The sequence below is a fragment of the Cercospora kikuchii genome, assembly GCF_019650295.1.
Source record: "Cercospora kikuchii DNA, contig_00004, whole genome shotgun sequence".
Taxonomy (NCBI): domain Eukaryota; kingdom Fungi; phylum Ascomycota; class Dothideomycetes; order Mycosphaerellales; family Mycosphaerellaceae; genus Cercospora; species Cercospora kikuchii.
In genome coordinates, this window is record NW_025408585.1 from 904,719 (window position 1) to 931,445 (window position 26,727).

General features: G+C 52.4%; 13 protein-coding genes across 15 annotated transcripts; 6 read left to right on the top strand and 7 right to left on the bottom strand.

Moving 5' to 3' along the window:
• Nucleotides 1-1,275: 1,275 nt before the first annotated feature.
• Nucleotides 1,276-2,983, top strand: CKM354_000658000 (uncharacterized protein; the record flags this gene model as incomplete). The annotated part of the gene is made up of 4 exons (XM_044801900.1): nt 1,276-1,878; nt 1,957-2,310; nt 2,362-2,670; nt 2,735-2,983. 4 exons carry the CDS (start codon nt 1,276-1,278, stop codon nt 2,981-2,983), a joined length of 1,515 nt encoding a protein of 504 aa, XP_044657835.1.
• Nucleotides 2,984-3,862: 879 nt separating this feature from the next.
• Nucleotides 3,863-4,870, bottom strand: CKM354_000658100 (uncharacterized protein; the record flags this gene model as incomplete). The annotated part of the gene is made up of 1 exon (XM_044801901.1): nt 3,863-4,870. The coding sequence occupies one exon, from the start codon at nt 4,868-4,870 to the stop codon at nt 3,863-3,865; it is 1,008 nt and encodes a 335-aa protein (XP_044657836.1).
• Nucleotides 4,871-5,642: 772 nt separating this feature from the next.
• On the top strand, nt 5,643-6,620 carry CKM354_000658200 (uncharacterized protein; the record flags this gene model as incomplete). The annotated part of the gene is made up of 1 exon (XM_044801902.1): nt 5,643-6,620. The coding sequence occupies one exon, from the start codon at nt 5,643-5,645 to the stop codon at nt 6,618-6,620; it is 978 nt and encodes a 325-aa protein (XP_044657837.1).
• Nucleotides 6,621-7,231: 611 nt separating this feature from the next.
• Nucleotides 7,232-7,985, bottom strand: CKM354_000658300 (uncharacterized protein; the record flags this gene model as incomplete). Its single annotated transcript, XM_044801903.1, has 2 exons — nt 7,232-7,670; nt 7,756-7,985. 2 exons carry the CDS (start codon nt 7,983-7,985, stop codon nt 7,232-7,234), a joined length of 669 nt encoding a protein of 222 aa, XP_044657838.1.
• Nucleotides 7,986-8,848: 863 nt separating this feature from the next.
• On the top strand, nt 8,849-9,910 carry CKM354_000658400 (uncharacterized protein; the record flags this gene model as incomplete). Its single annotated transcript, XM_044801904.1, has 4 exons — nt 8,849-8,956; nt 9,207-9,237; nt 9,367-9,523; nt 9,649-9,910. 4 exons carry the CDS (start codon nt 8,849-8,851, stop codon nt 9,908-9,910), a joined length of 558 nt encoding a protein of 185 aa, XP_044657839.1.
• A 779-nt stretch (nt 9,911-10,689) lies between these two features.
• Nucleotides 10,690-11,707, bottom strand: CKM354_000658500 (uncharacterized protein; the record flags this gene model as incomplete). Its single annotated transcript, XM_044801905.1, has 3 exons — nt 10,690-11,081; nt 11,147-11,623; nt 11,677-11,707. The coding sequence occupies 3 exons, from the start codon at nt 11,705-11,707 to the stop codon at nt 10,690-10,692; spliced, it is 900 nt and encodes a 299-aa protein (XP_044657840.1).
• Nucleotides 11,708-12,228: 521 nt separating this feature from the next.
• CKM354_000658600 (methionyl-tRNA formyltransferase) lies at nt 12,229-13,403 on the top strand (the record flags this gene model as incomplete). The annotated part of the gene is made up of 2 exons (XM_044801906.1): nt 12,229-12,490; nt 12,541-13,403. 2 exons carry the CDS (start codon nt 12,229-12,231, stop codon nt 13,401-13,403), a joined length of 1,125 nt encoding a protein of 374 aa, XP_044657841.1.
• Nucleotides 13,404-14,778: 1,375 nt separating this feature from the next.
• Nucleotides 14,779-16,089, top strand: CKM354_000658700 (uncharacterized protein; the record flags this gene model as incomplete). The annotated part of the gene is made up of 1 exon (XM_044801907.1): nt 14,779-16,089. One exon carries the CDS (start codon nt 14,779-14,781, stop codon nt 16,087-16,089), a length of 1,311 nt encoding a protein of 436 aa, XP_044657842.1.
• A 471-nt stretch (nt 16,090-16,560) lies between these two features.
• CKM354_000658800 (uncharacterized protein) lies at nt 16,561-17,521 on the bottom strand (the record flags this gene model as incomplete). The annotated part of the gene is made up of 2 exons (XM_044801908.1): nt 16,561-17,296; nt 17,355-17,521. The coding sequence occupies 2 exons, from the start codon at nt 17,519-17,521 to the stop codon at nt 16,561-16,563; spliced, it is 903 nt and encodes a 300-aa protein (XP_044657843.1).
• Nucleotides 17,522-17,997: 476 nt separating this feature from the next.
• Nucleotides 17,998-19,977, top strand: CKM354_000658900 (uncharacterized protein; the record flags this gene model as incomplete). Of its 3 annotated transcripts, XM_044801909.1 has the most annotated exons (3): nt 17,998-18,218; nt 18,540-18,919; nt 18,965-19,977. In XM_044801909.1, 3 exons carry the CDS (start codon nt 17,998-18,000, stop codon nt 19,975-19,977), a joined length of 1,614 nt encoding a protein of 537 aa, XP_044657844.1. The 3 variants fall into 3 exon arrangements, with proteins under 3 accessions (XP_044657844.1, XP_044657845.1, XP_044657846.1); XM_044801910.1 differs by lacking the exon at nt 18,965-19,977 and having other exon boundaries at nt 17,998-18,954; XM_044801911.1 differs by lacking the exons at nt 17,998-18,218; nt 18,540-18,919 and having other exon boundaries at nt 18,994-19,977.
• A 452-nt stretch (nt 19,978-20,429) lies between these two features.
• Nucleotides 20,430-22,097, bottom strand: CKM354_000659000 (uncharacterized protein; the record flags this gene model as incomplete). Its single annotated transcript, XM_044801912.1, has 1 exon — nt 20,430-22,097. The coding sequence occupies one exon, from the start codon at nt 22,095-22,097 to the stop codon at nt 20,430-20,432; it is 1,668 nt and encodes a 555-aa protein (XP_044657847.1).
• An 885-nt stretch (nt 22,098-22,982) lies between these two features.
• On the bottom strand, nt 22,983-24,680 carry CKM354_000659100 (uncharacterized protein; the record flags this gene model as incomplete). Its single annotated transcript, XM_044801913.1, has 7 exons — nt 22,983-23,132; nt 23,185-23,699; nt 23,955-23,985; nt 24,039-24,127; nt 24,194-24,227; nt 24,309-24,506; nt 24,627-24,680. 7 exons carry the CDS (start codon nt 24,678-24,680, stop codon nt 22,983-22,985), a joined length of 1,071 nt encoding a protein of 356 aa, XP_044657848.1.
• A 730-nt stretch (nt 24,681-25,410) lies between these two features.
• Nucleotides 25,411-26,726, bottom strand: CKM354_000659200 (uncharacterized protein; the record flags this gene model as incomplete). The annotated part of the gene is made up of 2 exons (XM_044801914.1): nt 25,411-26,621; nt 26,708-26,726. The coding sequence occupies 2 exons, from the start codon at nt 26,724-26,726 to the stop codon at nt 25,411-25,413; spliced, it is 1,230 nt and encodes a 409-aa protein (XP_044657849.1).
• Nucleotide 26,727: the final 1 nt, after the last annotated feature.

Sequence of the window (26,727 nt, forward strand, 5' to 3'; positions counted from 1 at the left end):
GTGATTGCGCTTTCCTCCTCGCCTTCTTCGTCACTTGGATACTCTGTTCCATCAACTCCATCGCCGCAAGTTCTGCTGCCATGGCCAAATTTATTACCTCATTGACAGCAGTCCGCGATTTCCCCAATAACGAGGCTTGAAAAGCATCCTTGTTCGCGAAGCATTCCTCATCGCCCAACCCTAGTGGTCCGTCTGCCGGCTTCTGCTTCACGCGTCACCCTACCCTTGGAGACGACGCACTCAATGCACTATGCGGGCGTTCGCGGATGATGCGTGTCCGATGAGGGAGCCCTGAATGATGGAGTACTCCTCTGTCCACACCACCCGACAATCAAATACGAAACGCCAAGACAAGTTTTTCGACGTCCGTAAGCTGAAGTGTTCCCGGACCCTTATATTATATATGTCAGCAAGGTGCGGCAATATACAACGTAGGCTGGACTGATGGGCGCTTCCCATCGATTGCTCTATGAAACTAGCTGTCGCCTCCGAGGCGAATCGCTCTGTAGCGCCAAGATCAACTGCCGGAGGCTATCGAAGGAACGGCCGTGTCCGCCATGAGCAACATCTTTGGAAAGACCGAGCTGAACCGGAGAACCATTCAGGTTAAACGACGCAGGGTCATCTAGACCTAGGTTGTCCGGCATGCACGATATGAGACCTCAACACCCTATGGCCGGAGTGCAGGCTACGTGTGGTCTCAGACGTTGGGCATAGTGCCGGGTTTGAGGCCGTGTCCGACACACACGTGTAGGCGCCGCAATAGATCCCACGAAGTCGACAATTTGTCAATCTCCACGAACTTGAAAGGTAGATGGAGAACATGCCAAGCTTGTGTTGTCGTTACGCTGAGTGGCGGCAGACTTCTGCGTACTCACTCAACCACTGTAGCCACACAGCTGTGCTACCACTATCACTCTTGCTCACAGCATTGATATGATATCCTGGCCATATCTGTTCGACCTACCTCAAAGAGGTGTTGAGCCGCAGTCCAAGAGTCCATCAAGGTGTATGCGCCAAGTCGGCGGTAATAGACGGGTCTCCTCGTGCAGGTGGGAATTTTTCATCCTCTCCCAATGACAGCGTAGGCTAAGAGAATAACCCACGTCGATACCCACGCAGCCCACGCAGCAGCCCACACCGGATCCAGTAACAACTCTCCGGCTACAGTAGCCTATCGCGAACGTCACATTACCACAAGCCGCCCACTTTCTTCTGCTTTAAGTAGGAGGCGACCCGGCATGGACCAGTCGCACAATTCGCGCAGTACCAACAATGGGCGTCAATGAGAAGCAGCCTCACGTGGCTGTCGATACCAGTGACACAAGTTCTGAAGAACGACCCGCACCACTTTCAAGCGAGAAGCCGACGACCAATAGTGAGGCGGAACAGCAAACGACAACTCCACCCAAGAATTCGAGATGGCGACGTATCGTAGGAGTGCTCTGGGACTCCTTTGACGGAACACCGCAGGAACGACGCTATGTCCGCAAGCTCGATACGTTCCTCTTATCGTACATGTGCTTGGCATACTTCATCAAGCAGCTCGATCAGACGAACATCTCCAATGCGTTCGTCTCGGGCATGAAAGAGGACCTGGAGCTGTATGGCAATGAGCGAAACTGGCTAAATACATGGTTCAATATCGGGATATTGCTGGGCACGATACCCAGTCAGATGATTCAGCTGCAGCATGTCCGCCCGAGCGTCTGGATCCCGTCATGTGAGATCGTCTGGAGTCTCCTGGTCGTTGCAATGGCCTTTGCGAAGAATGTGGAAACCCTGTATGCACTTCGGTTCTTCGTGGGATTTCTTGAATCGTGCTGCTTCCCAAGTTTCGCAGCGCTGCTTGGTGGCTGGTATGGAACCAATCAGCTTGTAAGTTATCTTGGTCTATGATGGGGGCCGCCTAGCGCCGCGGTCAATGGAACAATTGCTCATGTTATGGTGTGATAGGCTAAGCGTGCTGCCCTCTTCGAGCAATCGTCCGCTATCGGAAACATGTTCTCGGGCTACCTTCAAGCTGCGCTCTACAAGGGCATGAACGGGAAAGCGGGCCTAGCTGGCTGGCAATGGATGTTCGTCATTGATGGCCTTATCGGCATTCCTATTGGCATATGGGGCTATTTCGCAGTCCCAGATCTGCCGCACAACACAAGAGCATTCTACTGGACTGCGGCCGACAAGGAATATACCATTGAGCGTACTCAGAGGCTTGGAAGGCCCGCGACGCCACCTTTGACCTTCAAGGCCGCGTGGGGCGTCTTCACTAACTGGAGGCTTTGGCTATTCATTTTGCCTTACAATATGGTATGTGGTATCCTGCAGCCGTCAGAGGTTGTTGCTGACGACGAACGACAGGTCGGTCAAGCCATTAGTGGCATCAAGTACTTCAACCTCTACTTGAAGTGGGATGGCTGGAGTGTCGTACAGACGAACCTCCTTCCCACTGGAGGCGATGCTCTCAGTGTCGTTTCTGCATTGTTCTTCGGTATCTTAGCTGATCAGACCGGATACAACGCCACTCTGGTCTGCCTCATTCAAGGACTCGTTGTCGTCAGCAACGGAATGCTCGCAGCGTGGTGCTCAGGCCATTCGCTCAACAAAGGCAGTCTGCTGTTTGCCTACTATCTTTCGTATGCTGGTCTTGCAGCACAGCCGATCGTTATTGTGAGTTTCACTCTTTTTGACAAGAGACCAAACTGTAGAATATTGCTAATATCTACCGATACAGTCCTGGGGCAACCACCTCGCGGCATCTGATCCAATTCTACGACAAATGCTCGTTGCCTGCGGTAACGTTGCATCGTACACTTTCAACGCATGGCTCCCTCTTGTCGCTTTCCCAACTTACGATGCTCCGATATACAAGTATGGCTATCAGATCCTGGTCATGTTCAGCGGGTTGGCGGTCATTGGTGTTATCTCTATGCATGTTCTGAGGGAAAAGTTCGCACAGAAAAGCAGCAGGTCTGGGACGTGAAGAAAATACATCATATTGAGAGCGTGTAAGATATGGCAAGAGTAGGACATGATTTCACGACTAGCATACGGTGCATTGGGTTAGCATTGGGTTAGCATTGATTGTGGGAAGTGTGTATGATAGCGTACAATAGAATAGAGAAACTCAAGCTGAGCAGAGGGCACAATTGTGCCACGAGCACTATTGCATAGCATTTCATTCATTGATACTATCGTGAATGCTGCTCGTGCCATATGTATATATCTCGCGCTCTTGGAGATCTTGTAATCAGAACTTCAGTTGCCGAAACAAACTCCGGAATTGCCAACTCGATCCAGAACGTCTTCGTCTAACCCACCCAAATCTTCTAGCCCGCCCAAGTCTTCCAACCCGCCCAAGCCTTCCAACCCGCCTAACCCGCCCAAGCCACCTTATCACGCCCCAGGCTGGGCCCGCACTCTGACGGGTCCTCCGCCTAAGAAAGGCACACCGAGTTGTCCAACGAAATTCGGAGGGGAGTGGCTGGCAAGGGGAGGTGATGGGGAGAGTGGCTCTGGTGAGAAGAAGTGAAGTGCCTTGTAATTGAGGAGTGACATGGGGCGTGTGTTAGGGAGGCGGTGGTGTAGTGTCGTGTTGGGGTAGTTGCATGCAGAAAGAAATGTAACGATCTTGATTTGATGTCGATCGTCGTCGTATTTCTCTGAAATTGATTTTGAGTGATGGGGCTGTCTTGAATGAGGCTTTCGTGTAGTGTCGCTCGTTGATGGTGACACCGTCGAATATTCCGACCAGCTGAAGGCTATTAAGGCCTTGGTTCGTTAGTGTCTTCTTCATGGTGATGTTGATTGCAATTGACCGCTCTCCGAGACCTCCTGGGCATGAGTCTCCCACTGTTCTGGCCTACTCGCCATCGTCTTCGCTTTCTTCGTCGTCTTCCGCATCCTCGACTTCGTCATCGCTGTCATTGGGCGTCGGTTGCCTCCGCAGAATATCCGGTGGATCTTGGAAAATGGCGAGGATAGCTTGGAGATCACTTTTGAGTACCTTCTTCCCGCTGGGTCTTGTATCGATGGCACTCAGAATGTCCCGAATTGAGGTGCTGACTAGGTCAAATTCCCCTTCGCCTTCTTCGATCGACGCTTGATAGTCTAAGTATAGCTCGGCGCGCTTGTGGTCGGTCCCAAAGTCGATCCGAAATACTATGAAAGAATTTGTACGATCGTCGTCGTGGTCGCAACCACCCTCGATACGCAAGTCCATATTGACTTTGCGTAACATTGCGACATGCTCCGCTGGGCCTTTTATGATGAAGTCCAACATGGGCGGTCTGTCGCGAGTGCGAGAGCTGCCCCAAGGCAAATAGAAGCCAATACAGAAGACATTGTACTCGAATGTACAAACATCGTAATACACTGGCAAGACTTCCTTTCGCAAGAGTGAGCTCACATGAGCTAGTGGGATCGGATATGGTGCTGGAAGAGGCCTTTCCTGAGTCTCGAAGCTCTCAAAATAGAGTTCGTAGATGTAGAGACGAAGCTCGGCCGGTAGATCAAGAAAACGATTGAACGTTTCACCATCATCCGCTTCATGCAGCTTGCTCACGAGCTCCTTAGAACGCAACTTTCTCGCGACTCGAGAGTCCACGATGCCTCGTTGCACAGAGAATGTTCGCAGCTCAGCGACAGTGCATCGTCCGTAGTCCAGCTGCCGCCGTTGCCAGCAAATGTGCTGCTGCAGAAGCTCCTCCTTGGTCGCGCTGAATTTCACCGGGAGGCGAGCCGCTCGCAATAGAGTCATGATGTCTGGGCGAAGTAAGTCTTCGCGGCGAACCAGTTTCCAGAAATTGTCTTCGATTGTTCCCGACAGGTCGGGGGCCGAAGCTCGTCGAAAGGTCACGATTTGCACCATTTTGGGCGCTCAGAACGGTGGACTGCTTTGATGAAGTCTCGTTGATAATGTGACTGGGTGGACCGGTGAATGGTACTGTCGAATTGTCAAGGACGTAGGTTTGCTCTGGTAATCAGTTGGAGTAACAGGCAATTCGTTCGCTCGAAGTAAAGAAGTCAATTTGCCACAACCTGCACGCTCACTTGCCACACAACACCGTGCTCACCTTCTCCCAGTGCTCACTGCTTGTGAACTTTCAAATGAGCCCGGAGGCCTTAGTGCCAGGAAACCAATCTTACGTTGCATCGCGTTGTATACTTGCAGATTACGAAAGCCTTCATCTGCGACTTCGACCCTTCGATGGCCCTTCACTTCAAGAAGTGTAGCCACGACATATATGTCGGACTTGCCAAGAGAGGAAGTCACATGGCTTCGCGATCGAATTTGTTGAGCGAAGGTCAGTTCGCTGTCTTCCCGGGCCGTCTGATCTGTCGTATGCAGTTGATACAGCGCAATAGTGTACTGTGACGTGGAAGCGGCATGGCTTACAGACCTCTGCCGTGGTGTTGGATCTTGAGAAAGACTTCCAGCCGAGCCAGCTTCGCCTCGACCCACAATCTGGCAAAAAATCGTTCCGACTCCGGCAAGGGATTCTCACACCTGGCATGATGACATGAACATCGATCTGCTGGCTTTCATGCGCTCTTCATGTCTTTCTATTTGGTAGACAGCATTTCATAGCAACACGAAATTCGTGGCTCCAAATTCTTTCCGTACCTGCATATTCTCCGTCATGTCTCCCTCAGCCACAGCGACCGACGATCCTCTCTTCACGCAGCAAGAAATTCCAGGAAAAGGGAAAGGACTTGTCGCAAATCGTAGCATACCAGCTGGCACACTTTTGATCAGTGAAGAACCACTCTTCACCACAGAAAGTCTGCAGGATGCGGATACAATCGAGAAGGACCTCGCCGCGATAGTCAAAGCCCTTCCCAAAGACGGCCAACGAGCCTTCCTATCCCTGCACAACAATTTCAAAGGCGAACCCAATCCATTCAGCAACATCGTCCGTTCCAATGGCTACCCTCTAGGCCCCAGCAGCGGCATCGGCGGAATCTTCCCTCTCGTCTCCAGAATAAACCATTCTTGCCTGCCGAACGCGCAGCATGCCTGGAACAGCACACAAAACCGCATGCTGGTTCATGCAGTCCGACCAATCGAAGAAGACGAAGAACTCACACTTTCCTACCTGAACGGCGGACCTTCGACAACCCGACAAGAAATCCTAAAACAGAATTTTAGATTTACGTGCGCTTGCGAATTGTGCTCGCTTTCCCCGCAACAGCTCAAAATTTCCGATGTCCGGCTCAAGCGCGCTCAAGAGCTCGACGCGAGTATTGGGGATCCGAAGACTGTACGCAATACTCCTGAACGCGCATTGAGGGATTGTAGAGCTCTTCTGGACATCTATGAGAAAGAGAAGGTGTCGGATCTGCGATTACCCAGGTTATACTATGATGCGTTTCAGATTGTCGCAATGCATTCGGATGCTGCACGAGCGGCAGCTTTTGCGAGAAGAGCGAGGATGTCGAGAACAATTTGCGAAGGAAAGGACAGTGATGAGGTGGAGAATCTGTTGATGCTTGAGAAGAGCCCGGAGAAGTATGAGAATTTCGGCGTGACGAAGAGGTGGAAGTCGAAGGTGGGAGATGGGCTGACAGAAGAAGAGGAGGAGAAGTTTGAAAAGTGGTTGTGGATGGAGAAGTCGTGATGAACGACATCTGGAGGTCGACGGATTCTCCTGCCGACTACACATGACGTGCTGTGTCCGCATCCGCCCTCGCTTGTACAGCTTGGCGACTCTATGGGCGGTTTGCATCCTTCTACGCTAGGAGGTACGTTTTCCCCGCTACCGCGATATCAGTGGAAGCTATTCAATCTCCGCCGGCTTTCGCAAGCACATCTGGCGCTCCAGAGCTGGCTTAAGAAATGGACAATCGCCATGAACAGTCACTCTCTCGAGTCCTCTGAACTTGCGCAGCCAATCGAACACCTCGAGCTGCAATAGGTTGCTCGGAGGTCCTGGCCGTCCATTGCGATGGCGAATCATTTCTGACTCGGACGTCCATATGTCAACTTCTCGAAGTGCAGTCAGATGCTGGATCAGGCCATCAATATCTTTGGAGCGGAATTCCCTCCACCTGCGATCAAGTATGAAAGCAAGGTGACGGACATAGGACAGTCTTCTTGGACTAGTGAAGGCATGGAAGCGATTGAGCGTCCCAACGGTTGGGAACAAAAAGGTGTTCGGCCGATAGAAGATGGGGAGCGCTTCGTAGTGGAGCTATTGCAACGTCAGTCCGCATTCTCCCGCCGAAAGACTCAAGCACTTCCCTGTTGATTGACCCGGAGAACTGAGAGATGCTCGCCCAGCTCGGGTCCGAGCAGCAACTCGCGCGGGATCGAGCCACTCTCCTCATAATGAGTCGCCACTCTCGGCACCCTGACTATTCCACTGATCTCTCCGTGCATTTCCCGGGTCAGAGGACAGAGAAGAATGTTCTTTGCTTGTCGCCAGGTGCAGACACCACTCTTTGAGAGTATCAGAGCCTGCTCGAGAATCATTCCACGAATCTCAGCCGGCAAATCCAGAAGTCGGAAGGCCTCACTTCTAACAACGCCTGGACGAAGCCCGAGGAATGTTGGAGAAGACTGAAGATCGAGCGACCAAGTCGCTTGTGTAGGAGACTCGTCATATCGCCGTGGTCGCTCGAAATGGGCATGTGCCACAATGGGCACCTCGTATGTCGACAACGCAGCTCTGAATTCTTTGCCAAATGTCCGTGACATCGTCTTGTTCGACCTCGAATCGTCTGTGCCATCGAAATCTTTGAGAACGAGCGTACAGAACCCCTTTTGTGCCATGTTGCCGTAATACTGAAATGTTCCGGAGAATCCATTGCATGATGGCGACCTCGGACTGCGCCTCGTTGCTGTCACTGAGAAGCGCGATGGCTATGATGATCAGTTGTGCTGCAGTGAAGGGAGGTGCAGTGGTGATCGAGCCTTTGTGAGGCCCTATCAACTCTTCGATCTCACGTTGAAAGCTCTGAAGGTCAAAGATGTCGGAAGCCATGCTGTCACGAGAGGACATGGCGGGTGAGTGAGACGATGAAATCTTGACGAGACAGAATGGCAGTCTTATCTACTTGCATCGTGTTTGCTGCACAATGAACCCACGGTCGCACTTTCTCGAAAATGAAAGCAGACAGAATTCGAATGCTTGAGATAGTGCCGGAGTCTTGAAAGAAGACTTCACAACACGTCTTGGCGGGCGTATACTACCGCATATTGCACCACGTTCTACAATTTCCCGCATGAACGCGTCGTGCAAAGGACGAGTCAACGAAGAACTTGCAGCGTGATATCAAAGCTCGACGTTACTGAGGATCGGCATCTCGATCCAATTTCCCCAGACTTTCCTGCACGAGCGGCAGCTAGCCGTGCCTCTAGCGTGACCCCTCTTTCTGGGTCTCACAAAGAGAGCCAACCAAAGTATGCAGGTACCTCCGTACCATGTCACTGCAAGTCAGACGCGTGGTCGCCTTCGAGGCTGATGGCGGATTGCGACGCACTTCACGTTGATGTTCGTTGTGAGAACAGCTGGCATTAGGATGCACCGGGCGGAATCCAATGGATGACTCGGCAGTCACGAGACCCTTGCTGCGGCCACGCGAGCAGTGACGTCGGCGCTAGGGCCGACAATAGGACTCAGCGACGCGCACCGCAGCAGCGTCAGGAACGAGATGCCTTGGAACTGTGATGCCCATGATGGAGGTGGATCCGGGGAGGGAGAGGCGATGCTTCCGTACAGGCAATCATGTTGCGGCCGATGAGCAACCCAAGTGCAGCCGGCATCTGGCCCGACGCATGTCACCAGGAATCGAGGTACTTCTCATGAGACACAGCTGGCGGGAGTGGGGTGGTCTAGCTCACGCAATGGCTCCCCCTAAGCCAAAACAGCCTCATCCTGTGCCTCGTGACCGGCTTTCCAGCATCTTCTGGAAAACGTACGACGAGGCGACTGCGCGCAACGGCCATAGAAGAGTCAGTGTTGCAGGCAGATGCAAGGTACCCGTCCATTGAGTGAATAAAGCAGCCTCAAGTGTCCACTCGTATCGAGGCAGTGAGACAAGTCACGCGACATCACCTCACTTGGGCAACGAGCTTACCTTACCTTACCTGAGACTTCATCACCTCAACCTCATCCCTTCTTCTTCGACTCATCGACCAACATCCAAACCACTACCACCACGCGCAACACCTCAGCTCAGCAAGACCAACATCACCGCAACAGTCCTTCTCCCAAGCACATCAACCACCCAACAGTAAGTCTTTCACTCTTCAATAAAGCAATGGCGCGACTCTCTCCCCTGCCAGCACTGCCATTGAGTCACAAACCACAGCATAGCATCAGCTTACACCTCGCGACGCACCTGCTAACACTCTCTTTCCAGTGACTCGCACTCAGAAGGCCAACAACCGTGACCACGTCGGTCTCGCCAATGGCACAGCTGCTCCAGAAGAGCACCTGCCACGCTACTTTGCAAAGCACGGCTACGACGGCGTCAATCCATCTAGCACCAAGAAGCAAGGTCAAGGACGCGGCAACTGGTACGTCCCACATCTCACTCAAAGCGATCCGGTCACTTCCTATGCACCGCACCTTCCTTTTACCTATCCCTTACGTCACACCCCATGACTGCCCGAATCTCTCACTAACATGCAATGTTCCATAGGGGCACCCCAGGCTACACCGAGCTCGACGACCTCCCATATAACCTCACCAAGCCCAAGCGTCGCAGCAACTCGACCTCCATGGCCGCAGGCCACAACCTCTTCAAGACCAAATTCGAAGCCGATGACGATGTCATCGAATACGACGAAGACATCCACGGCCCAGATCACGCTGAGCTGGAGAAGATGAGCACCACCAGCTCCTCCGACACTATCGAAGAAGAGGAAGTCGGCGTCAAAGACAAGGAAGTCGCGTCCAAGTAAGAGACTCGAACAGAGAGCGGAGGAATAATACCGGAAACCAAAGATACTGGCTCTGTACTGCACAACCAGAGACTGCTGCAGGAACGAACTGATTGATCGAATTGACCTGACTGTGATCCTCACAGAAATGACAGGTTGGCGGCAAATACATTGCTGCCTGCTGTCTGTTTCTCTGTGAGGTGATTTTAACGAAACTTCTTCTTTGCTATGCGGAGACTGTGCTACTACTGAAATCAAGGGGAACTCCAACATGAGAGACGGCGAAAGGCGGCCGAGGCTTCTTCGCTGGCGAGGACAGTTTTTCTCTGAGACTCTTTATCAAGAGGATGAGGAGGATGAATTGAGATGACAAGAATACAACAAGCACAGAATAACTGTAAAACCATACTGTAGTAACGATTTCTTACACTTGCCAGCTCCCTTTCATCTCAGTGACGACGTCTCGTTTTCCCAGTGAGTTCATGTCAACAGTGCTGACGATGTTGAAAGCCTTCGCTGCGTTTGCGTGCTTCTGAGTTAACCGGGGTGCGCCACGCAATATTGTGCAACAAGCACGGCATGAAAGGTCGAACAAGCACAGATCACTGAGGAATCTACAATACTGCGATCCCCGATCGTGAATGATCAATTTTTGCTTAAGCTCTATTGCTGACTACAATTAACCTCTCATTCAAGGACGAAGGGCTACGCATCATGCTCATCTATGCTCATATCTCATACAATCATCACAGTATGCGCCACCTTCTGCAGCGCACTTGCCGGATACCGCTGCAAAACATCTAGCCGTTGACAATCACACCTCCGTTGGCGTGGATCGTCTGCCCGCTCAGCTGCTGCGAGTCCGTGCTGGCAAGGAAAACCACACATGTTGCAATCTCGCTTGGCTGTCCTGGACGTCCCATGGGAGAAGAGAACTGCTTGGTCGCGTCGTCATTCATCGTTGCAGGAATGAGTGGTGTCCAGACAGGACCTGGGGCCACAGCATTGACGCGGATACCCTTGCCGACGAACTGGTTCGAGAGACCACGCGTGAAGGAAACGATGGCGCCCTTTGTGGAGGTGTAGTCGAGGAGATCTGGTCGGCCAATGTAGGCGTTTATAGAGGCGTTGTTGATGATGGTGTCGCCTTCTTGCATATGAGGCAGGACGTATTTGGAGAGGTAGAAGAAGGCTGTTGCAGACAGTTAGTAATAATATCCTCTGAACCATGAAGAGCTGCAAACAGGTCCGACTCACGGTGAATGTTCGTGTTGAATGTGTTCTCCCATTGCTCCTCGCTCAGATCCAAAATGCTGTTGATCATCATCTGGTATGCGTGGTTGTTGAACAGAATGTTGACTGCTCCCATCTTCTCCCGTGCCGTATCCACGACCTTCTTGCATGTGTCTTTGCTCCTCAGATCGGCCTGGTACGCGTGTGCTTTCCCGCCCTTCTCTTCTACCAACTTCACTGTCTGATCCGCATCCTTCTTCTCTTGATCGGAGAGGTATGTGAAGAAGACCTCAGCGCCTTCCATGGCAAAGAGGACGGCAGTTGACTGGCCGATTCCGGAGTCACCACCCGTGATCAGGGCCTTCTTGCCTTCGAGCTTGCCAGAGGCCTTGTATTCTTTGGCTCCGCCTTTGCCATCGGGCACCTGGGAGATCGCTGGGGCGGGTCCGAGTTTCTGCTGGTTGCCTGGGGCTTCCTGGTGTTGGACTTCGGGCTGGAAGCCTGTGAGATTCAGTTAGTATTGAGATGCAGTCCAAGGTTGTTGGGGTACTTACCAATCTCGAAAACACCTTTGCTGGACGACATTGTAAGCTGTAGTGTGCTGCTGTCCTTTGTACTTGGTGAGAGTTAGAGTTGACAAGAAGGGAACAGAATCGAAGAGTCAGTAAAGACAGGCACTTTCTTATGTGGTTCTGAGCTCGATACTGCTCTCTCAACTTTTAGAACATGTCGTCATGATGAGTGCAAAGATAGAGAAGTGAGTGAACGTCACTCTGCTCCATTGTTGACCTCTTTCCTATGCGCGTGAATCTTGGCATTATCCATCCGCATGTCAATGTTGATGCCGCACTCAGTTAACCAACGTGATAGTGCAGCAGTGGCGTGACGATTGGGAAGGAGGATGTGGGAGTCCGGCATGCTTTGGAGGGTTGGCGGGCAGCACTTTCACTTTCATTAGGACCATGTCAATCCGCGTCAATTCGGATCATTTGTCGGACTCCACCGCGGGCATCGCGTCCCACTTCGTCTCCTTCGCTGCGTGCGTGCTTCTTGCCATTGTCGATCTGTATTGCCTGCCTTCTTACTCTATCTGTCACAAGTTTGTCATGCTCACTGTTCGCAGCCTGAGACCGATCAAACGGCTCGGAGCTTCATCTGCAGCTTCCGCCGCAAAACGATCCCTCACTTCTTCCACCAAGCTCTCAGATCCACTCCGCGTTCTGTTCTGCGGCTCAGATGATTTCAGCAAATACTCACTTAAAGCTCTACATGAACTGAAGCAAGAAAGTCCAGAAACCATCGGCTCACTTGAAGTTGTTTGCAGACCTGACAAACGCACCGGACGAGGTCTGAAGCAGGTTCATGAAGGTACAATGCCATGCACGCATTGACAGGAGCACAGAGCTAACCCAGTTCAGCCCCCATCAAATCCGTCGCACAACCTCTCGGGCTTCAACTTCATCAAATCGACACATTCAAAGGCTGGAACCCGCCATCGCCATTCGATCTGATCGTGGCGGTATCCTTTGGCTTACTTGTACCTCCCCGGATCTTGAACGCCGCCAAGTATGGTGGTCTCAATGTCCACCCTTCACTGTTGCCAGACCTTCGTGGACCCGCCCCTATCCAGCATGCCCTACTACAAGGTCGGTCACACACCGGCGTCACGCTGCAAACAATGCATCCGAGCAAGTTCGATCATGGCAAAATCTTGTCCCAAACAACATTGCCTGGAATCGAGATTCCCGAGGAAGCCACTGTACAGCAGTTGATCGACATTCTCGGACCTCTTGGTGCGAAGATGCTCAAAGAAGGAATTCGGGAAGGGCTGTTCAAACATCCAGAAACTGCTGACAGCGCAAATGAAGTCGACGAAGCTAATCTCGTCCACGCTCCAAAGATCACCAACGAAGATGCTCATGTGGACTGGGAATCTTGGCCAGCGGGAAAAGTCTCTCGCTACGGACGCGTGTTGGATCTCTGGGACACCACGACGTATCGTGCATGCACTGGCAAAGATCCCTTGCGAGTCAAATTCAAGGGACCGTGGCGCGTCCTCGACTCCAGCAAGATCTCGAGTGACGACTTGGCATATTCGAGACCTGGATCCCCCTTTGTTTGTCGTGTTGAAGGCGAGCAGGGGCTTCAGTTCGCGATCGAGACTGTGAATGGATACCTGATGAGTCCACAGAGCGCCAGCATTGAATCGAAAGAGCCTGGAAAGGGCTTACAGGTTCTGATTCAGGGCTTGCAGCATGCGAGGAAGAATTCGTGGCTGTGAGTGAACATTCATTCTTGACTGCTCTCTGATCTTCGAGATGTTCTCATAAGCAAACATGTGCTGCCGGCCAGTACATAACGATGCAGAGCTCATGGCATGTGTTGTGCTCCGCGGAAGCTTTGCGGAGTCCGGATACAGAAGCGACCCCACGCGAGCATGAATATGTCGTCTGCAGAAGTGCTGTTACGCGAGGCAGAAAAGGCGGATTCAAGATTCACCGACAAGTCCATGGCCGTTTACCAAGTAAGTACGCTCGCGCCAACGCTCCCGATCGCTGCCTGGGGCTACGCGTGAGCTCACATCGGTTTAGATCAGAGTCAGGCCACAAGAAGAAAGAAGCATATACAATGACTATGCCACAAAGGTCCGCACGTATCTTAACAGCTTGCATTCCAGCTATCCAATCTACGTGGTCCATTCCGGGAGATTGTTAGTTGGCGCGCCGAATGGCGGGCCTCTGCCCGATTCGAACCGGAGATGGCACGCTGGAACAGTGATTTCTAGATGGAGGGGAGGCATTCGGGCCACCGCATCGACGGACGTCTCCGAGGATGACGAAAAGGCAATGGTAGATGCTGATGAGAAGGAGTAGGTTGTCTCACAAAGCTGGGGCGATTACCCGAGACACTGCAGCATGTGCTCGCTCAAGTTGAGAACAGCAATCCACGCAGAATGCAGAGCTAACTCTGAGCTAGCAGAGCCAGAAACTACATAAAGGGTGAGCCAATACCACTCTCTCGCAGAAATCACGTCTTTCACTCTTCACTCTTGCACATATTGTGTTCATCCCACTCACTGTACTCGCATCTAATCAGTCCTTAGGACACGAATCATGGAAGTGAAAGTAAGTGAGGCTCGTCGACTCAACGGCCAAGGCTGCGAGCTACACAAAGAACAAAGCATTTCGACGCTCTACTGGTATTCCGACACAAAGGAAAGTTTCACTAGCATTCCACCCTCTCTTGCCGTATATCGCAGTGTGCGGTGAGCGTTCGTCACTCGCCTTCACCAACCATCACGCGCGTTCACGTCTTCACGGGTTATCTAGGGTGACTCAATGCTGGCCATTCATGACCCGTGATAATCGTGAAGGTGAACAACACTCGTTCACTGGAACTTCACGCGGCCCGCATCTCTGATACAAGAGGAGTTCGATTTCTTGGACAAGACTTGACTTCCTTCTCTTCACCAAGACCCAGAAACCCACCTCGCAGCATTTCAACATCCTCACGATTCACAATACCAACAACCTTCGTGCTTTCAAGGTGCAAACCACGCTGTCTGGACACAATACAACACTCATTCAAATTCGCGACCACAAACTAGCTTCTTCTGAGGCCTATTTACCAATAACAGCGTCGGCTACTCCACAGCTATGGCTGGACACAATCTAGTCTCACTACACATCATAGCAGGGGAGCCAGATGCTTCGCGTAGAGAGCTACTCTACCGGGTTCTCGACACCATCAAGCCATTTTTGAAAGGTTACGATGAACCTAGACACAGCGTTGAGCAACTGGCTGTCATTGCAGTCCTCTTCAAGCCCGGCAAACCGTGGACAGACGCCTTCCATTGGACTCTAGAGACATTCCCCTACTGGAACGACGAGTCGATTGATTTCATCGCGCACGGCAGTGATGGTAGGAACCTTCACAACATCGAGAAGTTTCGTCTAGACTTCCAGCGGGCTTTCAAATCACTTGAAGTCCCCATCACGAGGATTGGCGGCCGTCCCATTCATGAACGAGACCATTTCGGGACGGACGGATGGGCAGTCGAGACAACCGCAGCTCGAGCCTTTCTAGGCCTTTGCAACATTCCGCCAATACCAGCAACGAGGTTTCCAAGCCTCTCACAAGCCACCAAAAATGCCAAACAATTCCGCTTCCTCGACCTGCCAGCCGAACTGCGCGAGAAGATCTATGCGTACACTCTCGACCTCCCTAGCAGTGGCGTAGCACTGGAAACGCGTCCCCAGCGCACGGATTCGGCTCGTGGCCCACGTCTCATAGCTCGCACGAGGGACCTCAACTCAACCATCGAGGCTGCTGACTGGTTTCCAGAAGAATTCGACCCCACTCTTTCCATGCGAGTAGGGATCTCGTCCGCCAAAGCCTTCATCGAAGGCCCTCACCTCGCCGAACACCTCGCTCTCTCACTCATCAATCGTCAGATCAGCGAAGAATCCCTCGCATACTTCTACAAGAACACCCATTTCGTCTTTCGCACCTTTGAAGACCTGCAGACCTTCCTCGACAAGACTCCTCGGGACAGACGAGACATGATTCGCCATGCCTCCTTTATTTTGCACCCACGAGAGCATCGGACTCACACGAAGCAGTGCGCTAGAGTCTTACCTACCATGAGAGTTTTGAAGGGCATGAAGGGTTTGAGAGAATTAGACATTTGGATGTGGAAAGACGCCTTTGATGAGGTCTTCAGTAAAGGTGGCCGAGGAAAGAAGTGGAAGGACCTGGCAACGTTCCAAGGTGTGGTGGCGCTGAGAGCCATGAGAGGGCTCCAGAAGGTCACCGTGCATGGCGATTGCAATGAGGTGAAAGCTATCTTGGAGAAGGAGATGATGCTGGAGAAGGAGGCCAAGAAGAAGAGGGTGAGCAAGAAGCGGGCAGCAGATGAGGAGAGAGAGGACGAGGAGGGACCGCGAGCGACCAAGAAGGCGGCATAGAGAGTCGTTGAGTATTCGGCAGAGACGTGCGAAATTCATGGATCAGAAGTCTGAACTCGAAGAAGGAACGCAGTTCGCGCTGGACGCTTGGTATGCTGCAACATAGCAAGGAAATTCAATTCAGCTTTGCTTACGAGTGTTATCTCTCATCAAGTGCAAGTTGTGGACAGTGCGATGAGCATGCACAGTCGCCAGCCATGTAGATATAGCTGTACTCTCCGGCACAAAGGGGACTATTGCTCGTCGTGATCGTTATTGTCTTAGGCATAGATTGGCATCTCCACTAACTCATTCCTCCGGGACTTGCGAAGTTGAGTGAGACACAGCTTTTGCAGGCCGGAATTTGCTAGGATTACGTGAACTTTAGCTCCTTCGCTGTGCAGTTGTATGTTTCTATTCTCTGGGGTACGTCTTCTGCCAGCTTTATAGTGCTTCTTGTGACTTCTCTATGCTTCATGTCAGCAAATCCTGTCAGCTCCCCACTTCCATCTTCTTCTTGCCATTGCCATTCGCGCTCCCTGCTGCTCCAGCTCCACTCCCTGATGTTGCCTTCGCATTGAACAGTCCCGTCAAGGCAGCGATTCCACCCAACACACCTCCCACAACGAAGAAATTCACCAGCATGCTCCCACCGCCCACATCATCGAAACTCGCTCCTTGTTTCCTTCTCAGTCTCGCTCTCACGCGATTTCTCTCCATCCTCTCCCTCTGTATCTGCTCATGAGTTTTGAAATGCCCCCGCGCATCAAAATGCGGAACATCATCGTCCAGCCCCTGCGCAAAACCTCCCGGTCCCATACCTCCTCCCTGCGGATTCGAAGCAGCACGCCCTTGCGCTTCATGAGTATGCGACGCTCGCTCGGAAGCTTCCTGTCTTTTTGCGCCAAAATCCCCCCAAGCACCATTACGATAGAACGATGGAGGAGGACCTTTGAATTGTGTACGTCGACGACTCAGACCGCTGGGACTGCGACCACCGGGGCCTGAAGAAGCCATGTGTGAGGAATGGGAGCCGGACGCGTAGGACGGGCCTCCTCCACCACCAGAAGAGGCCTCGCTGCGGAAGAAGTCACGATCGTAACGCTGTTTCTTTTCGGCCGAGCCGAGTGTCGCGTAGGCTTCGGAGATTTTGACGAAGCGTTGGGAGGCAGAGGGATCGTTCGGATGGAGGTCGGGATGATTGGCTTTGGAGAGGGTGTAGAAGGATCTACGGGCCATTATTGTCAGTGGGATAAGCCGACTAGAAGCACATTGAATGGACACACTTTTTGATCTCCTTGGCAGTAGCATTGGTGGGCACATTCAATGTCTCGTAGTGGTTGGCCATTTCACCCTTTGGAGATGCTGAGGGATGGAAATGTCGTCGCGAGCACGGCGGGAGACATTGTGAGGGAGGATGAGTCCGTCGGACAAGGCATGATCGCGCAATCATGCCCGGGCGCCGACATTGACGAGAGGACGCGTAGCGAGTGTGAGAAGTGAGTGAAGATGGAGGATGAGGAGCGATGGTATGTTTGCTATCAAATGATGTAATTGATTGTACCGCGAATTTTGGCCGCTTAACATCAATCGGTCACCGTATCGTTCCTAACTTGCCAACCTCCCGCTTTGACTCCATTCCTTGAATGTCCGAATCGGCCTCAACAAGCTGCCATCCACGAAGGCTCGCTTGCTCCAGCTCAAGATGCAGACCGAACACCCGTCAGACTGCCAGGCTGTGAGGCACCCTCGTTCCGCATCTTATGGCTCGAGTGCTGCCTATTGTTACGCGAGGCCAGCTGAAGATGCTGTGTTACCACACTTTGGGCATATCCTTCAGTATAAGCATGTTGGCTGAAGCTTCTAGTTGTCGTTCCTTTTCTTATTCACTAACCTTGGTCCGGTCTTATCCTAACCTACACTGAGGTCATGCGCTTGCTTCGTACTGATTCAGGTCTCCTGGAGGAAAAGAACGAATATGTTGACGATTTCAGATACGCGATTCTGTCACATACATGGCTACGCCCGTCGGAAGGAGAAGAGGTCCTCTTCGCTGATCTGGCCGACATGGCTAAAGCACGACAGAAAGCTGGCTGGAAGAAGCTGGACTTTGCTATGGCTCAGGCCTCAAAGGAAGGACTGCAATATGTGTGGGTTGACACTTGTTGCATCAACAAAGAAAGCTCTGCCGAGCTAGCGGAGGCCATCAACTCCATGTATCGATGGTATCAGAAATCCGAAACTTGTTATGTCTATCTCGACGACTATCAAGACTCTGCCTCGATGGGTGACTGCCGCTGGTTCAAGCGTGGGTGGACCTTGCAAGAAATGATCGCCTCTCCGAAACTCCTCTTCTACGATGGATCTGGAGAGAGCATCGGATCTCTAAGTGGTCTCATTCAACAGGTCTCAGCAATTACTGACGTGCATAAGGAGCTTCTCAGTGGTAGACGCTCACTTTCCACGTTCAGTATTGCTCAAAAGATGTTCTGGGCTGCGAACCGCGAGACGGCGCGGATGGAAGACCGTGCGTATTCACTGCTCGGTATCTTTGACATTAGCCTCCCAGTCATTTATGGTGAAGGGAGCCGTGCGTTTCAGAGATTCCAGGAAGAGCTCATACGTGTGTACAACGACCAGACAATCTTCGCTTGGGGCGGTATTGATGTCGCTCGTGATCGCGGAGAGCACCGAGGTCTTCTTGCCTCGTCGCCCGATGCGTTCACGGGTACACACTACTCGAAGATGGTCGTTGTCAGCAGCAGCGGCACTCAGAAGCAGTGTGAGGTGCTTGGTAGGACCGTACGTTTCCATCTACCGATCTTTGACATGCCCAAGTGGGAGGTCTATGGTACAGACAAAACTTATCTCGCAATCCTCAACTGATGCCTCGAAGACAGGCCGAGCATGTGCATTTACATGCAAATGGTCAGCGTTGGCGGGGAAGGCTTCACCCGCGACTATGCTGGCATATGTGACCTGGTGGATGCATCGCAGCGCTGCACTAGCTGGCCATTCACAGTCTTGCAAAATTCGGACAATGTAGCCCGAGAGTACGATGACTATACGCGGCAGGTCATGCTCTTGGTTCGAAGGCGCGGCAACATTTCAAGCATTGAGATCGATTCTGGACAAGGAAATGTGGTCACGAAATCACAGGCCCAGAAAATGTCGACGCCGAAAGTCATTGTGAACGATGTCTGGGACGCAGGCGATACATTATTTCGACTCCCCTTCTCCATGAACCCTCTGTCACCGGAAGAACCATTAAATGGCAGGCCCGTGGAATCAGTCTACCTTGATGGCACGGTCACCTTGGTTCTGTGTGGTGAGGCATGCATCAAAGTCAATATTTGCGTGTTTCCCGAACTTTTCTGGGATGGCTCATCCGCTTTCACAAGACGGTCTCGATTTGACTTACGTCACGAAGCCCTATCGGGATGCGTTGGCTTCTCCTTCCGAATACCCCTGTCGTCACGGAGACACTACTTCCTGCTGATGAGCCGCAAGATCAAGATACTCACAACTAGAATCAATCATCAGGGACTCCTCTTTCACAATCAACATGGCTTCCAGCTCATCGAATTTTCGTTGAGCAGCCGCAAAGGACTCTCATCTTTACTATCTTCGCTTCTGGCCGTGCCTCCGCTAGTGATCTACTCGCTGCTTGTATGGCCGTTTTGGTGGTTCTTTCCGTTTTTCTACAAATTCCGGGCCTGGTGGAGACTATTCTTGGTGGCAGGAATCGTTGCAACGACGGTGTCCATCACCACTTTGATTTTAAACGATGACACAAGGCAGAACAAAGGGACATATGGCGTGCTCATGGCGTTTATCGATGGAGTACTTGGCTTACTTCTCTTCCTATCTTTGTATCCGAGGATCAAGCTCATGTTGGAGAACATCTAGTTCCGGCAAACACGGGAGTAGGATATTCTCTGATGGCCATATAAGAATCAGTACGCAGGATATAACTGGGAGGCATTTGCGCAGCGCGACGTATGAGACACGTACATTGTCATCGAAAGCAGATATGCTCAGCGGCAGTCCGCGTTTTTCACCTGCGGCAATGAGAAGCCATGTTCCTGCATCCATAGCAGAAATGCACCTGCATCACGATCAGTGGATGTCAAGCAGACTCAGTACACCCACCTCCAGGCTTTCATAGCTGTGAAAATTGCAACAATCGATGGCCATATCCTAAACTATCGATTTGCTCATAGCCGGCCCAGCCACATTATCTTCTCGGTGAAGACATGTCCAAGCTGGTGAGGACATGAGCAGCAGACACAGAAATGAGCTCTGCTTTGGATTAGATTCATGTTGTATTCGCATCATCTCGTCATAATCCTCTACCTCAACTACTGCTTCACACTCAACCCGATCGAGCTGAAATACGCACACCTCTCTTGCTGAATCGCCGGGGGACTCTCCATCTCCGTCGCATTCAAATTCCTCTCAAACCTCAACCTCTTTCCATCCTGCCCATTGAGCGCAGTCCCAGTCCACTCCTCCCACTTCGGTGTCCCAGCAACTCTCTTCTTATTAGGGTCCAGTGTCCTGATGAAACTCGTCCAATAGCCCTGTATCACCGGAGTCACACCCTCATTTACACCTCCCACGCGGTAGCTGTCCGGTGCGCCACCATTGGTATTTGTTGGTCCAAAGATCGCATGAACTTCGACTGTATGCTGCACGCCTTGACCTGCCGCATCTGCCTTCGGATCCACGACGTTCCAGTGGTAGTTCCACGAAGGGACATTGTATCTCTCTAATGAAGCTGACACCAGAATTCCAGGACAGGTATATCTTAGCTCGCCATAAGCGTCCGCAGCTTGTCTCCAGTATCTCCCGCTGCCATTAAAAGAAGGGGTATCCTCGACAGGGTACAATTCGTTGATCTGCCCGAGCTGCTTGATCGTGAGTTCAGGAAAGTTGTTTTGCAGAAATGTCGAAGTCTGGCCATAAGATGTCGTGTTCTTGGGGGCGAAGCTCGTTCCTTCATTGGTATCATCTCCGTAGATTGCCGGAACACGGACGAATTTTCCTTCGACGTACGCGCGAGTGGTGTAGTCGGCGATGAAATCGAAATCCAAAGTAGGACCGTACATGTACAATGCTGCCTCTTGTGCTCCAGGGTAAGGTGTGTTGTAGTTGACCTTTTGCAATTCCTCTGCCGAGAGGCTTCGCAGGCAGCTCAACGTATCGTTCCATTGAGCAGTGCAATTCGTTCGGATAACCAGGTTGTCGTACGCGAATTGGCTTTCTTCGATCGTTCGCAAAGGAGGGAAACTCTGGCTTTCGGCTGCTGTGCCAACAAACAGTCCGTCGTCCCTTCCGCCATACGCTGTGACCTGCAGACTCACGCTCTGTGCTCCTGCGCTCGCTCCTCCAATAACCACATGTTCTGGGTTTCCGCCAAAGTGGGAGATGTATTTCTGCACCCATTGCAAAGCCTTTCGTTGATCTTTAAGTCCGTTGTTGATGCCAGCATTTCCCTCAACTATTTCCTTAGATGCAAGGAAGCCGTAAGGTCCGACACGATAGTTGAACAGAACGACGACAGCATCGTATGCTGCTGCTTGAATGATACCAGACCCATTGTATTTCGCATTCGACAGAGCGTTGAAGCCTCCGCCAGAGATGAAGAAGAAGACGGGCAGTTTGCTGTCCTTGGTGGCATTGCTCGGAGCGAAGACATCGAGGAAGAGGCAGTCTTCGGAGTAGTTGCCATTGGGAAATGTGAAATCATTATCATCTAGATCTCCTGTCGGTAGACATATCTTTCCGTGCTCAGTCGCAGCAATGGTGCCGTTGGAGGTCTGGTCGAAGGGATCTTGTGGCTCTGAGAAGCGGAGGGGTCCGATGGGAGGAGCGGCGTAGCGTAGACCGAGCCATTGAGTTATACCATTGGAAAGTGCGGATCCCGCGTAAGTTGCGTAGTCGAGCGAGACAGTAGGTGAGAGAGCTGAAGCCAGTTGACTACTACCGAGTGCAAGCAGACCCGCCAACGAAGTGGAAGACTTCATCTCGTCCTGTTCTCTAATTCCCTGTGAGCTATGCACACAATAGCTCTAGTCCAAGAAATGAGAAACTCTTCCACCTCAGCACAGAAGAAATCGTCTGTCAGCAAAAAGCAAAAGTAAAGAAAGCAAAAGTCCGAAAGAAGTACAACCTACGCTTCCTTCATCATGCACTAGTACTAGTGACAGAGGATCATACTCATCAATGATGAATGACACATTCACCGCACGCGAAACAAGCTCGCCCGGTCGTGTAGCCAAGGACGTCGTCGGCCGTAGTGGTAGCCCAAAGAAGTGCAATCGTCCATGCTCGTCAGGTCGCCTACGGCAGATCTGTGGGCGAAGACACCACGGTAGTCAATCGCGGGAAAAAGGTGGCATTGCTCCCCTCTTTTCGGTGATTCACAGCGTTCGATCCTCCCTCCGCATGTCGTCAGCAAACGGCTCATGTGCCGAAATCATCTCCAGGCGGGGTATGGCGGACAGAAAACAACGCCGCGAGTATGTGAGAAGTAGACCCAAAGCAGGCTAAAAGGCGAAGGTGCAGAATGAGATGTTGCGGAGCCTCCACATATCCCGCAATCGCTTGGGAGCGAAGCCCGTGCTCTGCCGGAAATCCCTGCAAGCACGGCATAGCCACGTGCGGGTACGCAATGAATCGGAACACATGACCCGTTTTGTTGGAAAGCGAAAGAAAGGCGACGAGCAAAAACATTTGTACAAGTACAGTTTGCCACAGTACAGGTAGCCGGGTATCAAGCGAGCTAGCTAGCTGGCAACTGAGGCGGTTGAGCGAAGCATAACTTCCATCCTGGTGAAATGCTTCGAATGCTCAAGATCTCTGCTCTATTGTCCCCCCTCCCATCATTCATACAGCGTCTGGTGATACATTTATCCTTCGAAGGTGAGCGAGGTTCCGACCTTGTGGCCAGCCTCGTTGAGGGACTTGGTGTCGAGAGAAAGACCGAGGCCGAGAGTGGTGCCAGCGTTAAGCTTGGTGCTGTAGGCAAGAGCGGCGATACCACGGTCGTTGATCTTGGCCTGTTGATTGATTAGTATATGAGCGCCTTTGTTAATAGGACTGAATTCATACCTTGGCGAAAGAGAGAGGGTCGAGCTTGTACTTGGAAGCAAGCTCAAGACCGCTGGCCTTTTGTGCCTGCACATCGTAGCCAGCCTTGGCACCAACCTCGACGGCGGAGTTGACCTTCTGGTAGTAGCTTGCGGCGATGAGAGTCAGGTTCTGGGAGCCGACAATGCTGGCGACGTAGCTTGGGGTCTGGTAGCCGAGACCGAGGGAGTAGCGGGTGACAGCAGCCTTTTGCACATCGTAACCAGCCTCACCACCGACGAGGAAACCGTCAGAGCCGGCGACAACGTCGACGATGGCATCGATGTTGCCCTTGGCGGTGCCGTAGTTGACGAATGTGCGGGCGTGGACGTTGGGGTTCTTGAAAGCGGCGTTGATCTTTTGCGCGGCAGAGCCCTCCTTGGATGGGTTCCAGAGGTTCTGAAGATCGACCTTGACGCCTGGAGCGACAACATCGGCGAGCTCAACCTTGCTGTCGAGCAGAGACGCGGTCGACCATGCCTGAGTGATGGTGACACCTTGACGTTTGTAAGTCAGCCCAAATTCTCCTTCAGCTCCTCCTCCACTAGGCACCCCGTAGGCGAACAAATAAGCACTGGATTGCAGCGATGTAGGGAGTGGTGTCATGAATGTGACACCGCGCAAAAAGCCTCGCGGATACTGGGTCTCCTGCTTTCGTGGCTGCTTTTGCGATTTGATTTTCTTTTTGCTCGTTGCTGGAGGTGGTGGGACTGCTGTGGGCTCTGAAAACGAAAGAGATGTGTTGTGCGTACCCTGAGGCTTGAGAGTGTGCTTGCCCTCGATCTGTTGCAATTTCGTTAGCAGGTCATATGTTCTGCAGCGCTGGGTATACCTACGGAGCCAGCAGTGGCGCCGTCAAAGCCCTGCTTGCCCTTAATGGTAACGTTAGTACCACTTGGGGCCTTGAGCTTCACATCGAGAGTGGCTGCAACGCATTGTCAGTTGAAATGTTCTTCTTCGCCATTCGCAGCTCTTTCAGCACAAGACGAACCTTGGCTGGTGTGGTAGAAATCCTTGTTGATGAGCTATGCCTCCTGTCAGCGCACTTTCTTCTCGCGATCCTATCTGCTTTCGAGCAGTATGCGGAGCTCGGAGGGAGTGCGTACGTCGTTGGCGGCCTTGCTGAGGTCACCGAAAGCTGGGATTGGCAGAAGCGGTGCGAGCGTTCGCTCGACCTTGTTCTCTGCGGAGGAGAGGAAGCTGCTCATGTTGTCGGCGGTGGAGGGTTCAGATGATGCAAAAAACGAGCTGGTCCAAGATCGGGTGGTGGAAGATTGTGTGCGGTTTGTCGATGGAAGATGCGACTGTTTGAAGGTGTCAGGAAGGGAGCTCAGTCAAAACACAAGATTCCCGAAGCGTGGCCGCAACCAATGGGGCGGCTGCACTTCCCACGCGCGATGAATTTCCGGAAGGACGCAACTCACTTTGATGTCGCCCAGTGTTTCGTCCTCGTGGTACAGAAAGGTGCTCATCGCCATGGCGGACGGTGCTTGCGGGCGCGCATTTGTTGTCAGTTGTATGTTGCTGCGGTGTGCAAAGTTGGCGGCAAACGGTGCACATATCAAAGACGCAACGTGAGCACTCTGCACGGCTTGTGCCGGGCCTGCAACAATCAAGGCAGCACAAAGAAGAGAACCAGCATGCGGGGCGTGGGATGCTTCGTGGCACCTCACTTGCTACTTGTTCCGCCGATTGCTGTGGCAGGAGTGATGTAGGCTGCCGGTGCAAGCGTGCGAACGAGGAGAGGATATGCTGCAATCATTGAATGCTGGATATGTATAGTGTTTGCCTCTGTTATTAGCCTACAGTAATGTTCAAGATGAGAGTCATCGTAATGACTGGTGTCAAGTCTCAATCTCTGTCTCCCTCTCCTCCTCTGCACACACGAAAGTCTGAAATATGGTATAGTCCCTCTTCCTCACCCATGCGATGCCTGTCGGCACACATTCCCGCCCTGATAACTCAAAAGGGAAATTCTCAAAGAACGCCTTCGCCATGATGCCAGTGTGCCAAAGCACAAAGTGGCGGTCAAATTTATCTGTGGCTCCCCTGTCGGGAGCCGGTCATGAACAGCGCCGTTTCCCCATGCCGCTGCTTCTGCATGCAAGAAGCCGAACATGGGAGCTGGGCCATTGTCTTCCACTCGTTTCAGAAAACAAACGCAAACTCTGCTTTTGGAAGATGGACATCAAAACGTCAAGAAGCGCGCTAAAAGTTCTGCGCGATGCCAGAATTGCCTTGCTGGTAATTGCCTGGTTGCTGTATCCGTGTGTTCCGACGTGCACTAACGTCTTGAACGATCGGCATACCGTCAGGATTGCTGGCCCCTCCATATGTGCCGTCGCCATACGGGCCGTGCTGACTGTAGCCGTACCCGGCAGATGGGTTGTATGCATCGTAGTTTTGAGGCGGTGGGTCACTGACATCGGAGTGGCCACCTGCAGAGTACGTCGAGGATGCGTTTGACGGCCCACGCTTCATGCCTGACGGGTTTGCTCCAGCCACTGGTGCTTGTCCAAGAGCTCCGACCTGATCGCTGTTCATAGTCTCGCGTCGCTGGTGCAGCATAGCGTCGCCGCTGTTTCGATCACTTCCATCGGCGGCTCCTGCAGCCATGTACGCATTACCATTGCTACCAGCATCCGACAGTTGACCTTGCGTATGGCCGCTGGTCAATGTGGTCGACATTTTCCTGGACGCGCCCACCGCAGCTCCCCATCCTCGGTAGCCGCTGGTGTCCTCTGCCATCTCCGTGCCGTTCTCGGATGCGACAGCGGGCAGAGTTGGATCATTGTTCGGATTGAAGCCATAGTCCTCAACCTCCTTGCGGCGCGCTTCCTCTGCAGCCTTCTTCGCCTTCCGTCTGCGCCAAAGGAAAATGCCGGCCAAGACGAGGAGAGCGACCACAACCACGGGAACAACGACAGCAATGGCGGTAATTCCTCCAGTACTCAGACCACCACCGCCGCCACTGCTGCCGGATGAAGAGCCGCCAGTGTTCAGCGCCGGATTAGAGGATGTCGCGGAGGAGGTGATTTCAGTCGTGGCAGGAACATTGGAAGCAGAATTGGTGCGCGTTACGATGATTGTCGTCGCCGCTGGAGCGGTCTCACCAGGCGCAGTTGGAGTCGCGGTAACTACGGAAGTAACGACTTGAGTGGTCGGAGGTACGGAGGATTCGGATATGGTCGAGGTCGATACCGGTGGCGCAGAACTGGTTGTCGGCGGCGGCGGCTCCGATGAAGTGGTGGGCTCCGCGGTGGAGGAAGGGACCTCGGAAGTAGTTGGAGGAACAATGGATGAAGATTCGACAGAAGTCGTCGGCGCTTCGGGCGCGGTGGTCGACATGGTTGTGGTGATGGGATCCGAAGTGACGGGCGCGCTGGACGTGTCCGCGATCGAGGTCGTCGCTGCGGCACCTTTATGCCGCGCCAAGAATCAGCGCAAAGTCGACAAAGAAGAAGAATAGAAGAAGGGTAGGATGGTCAGCAACGACTCGACGTACTGGATGTGGTGTTCGACATG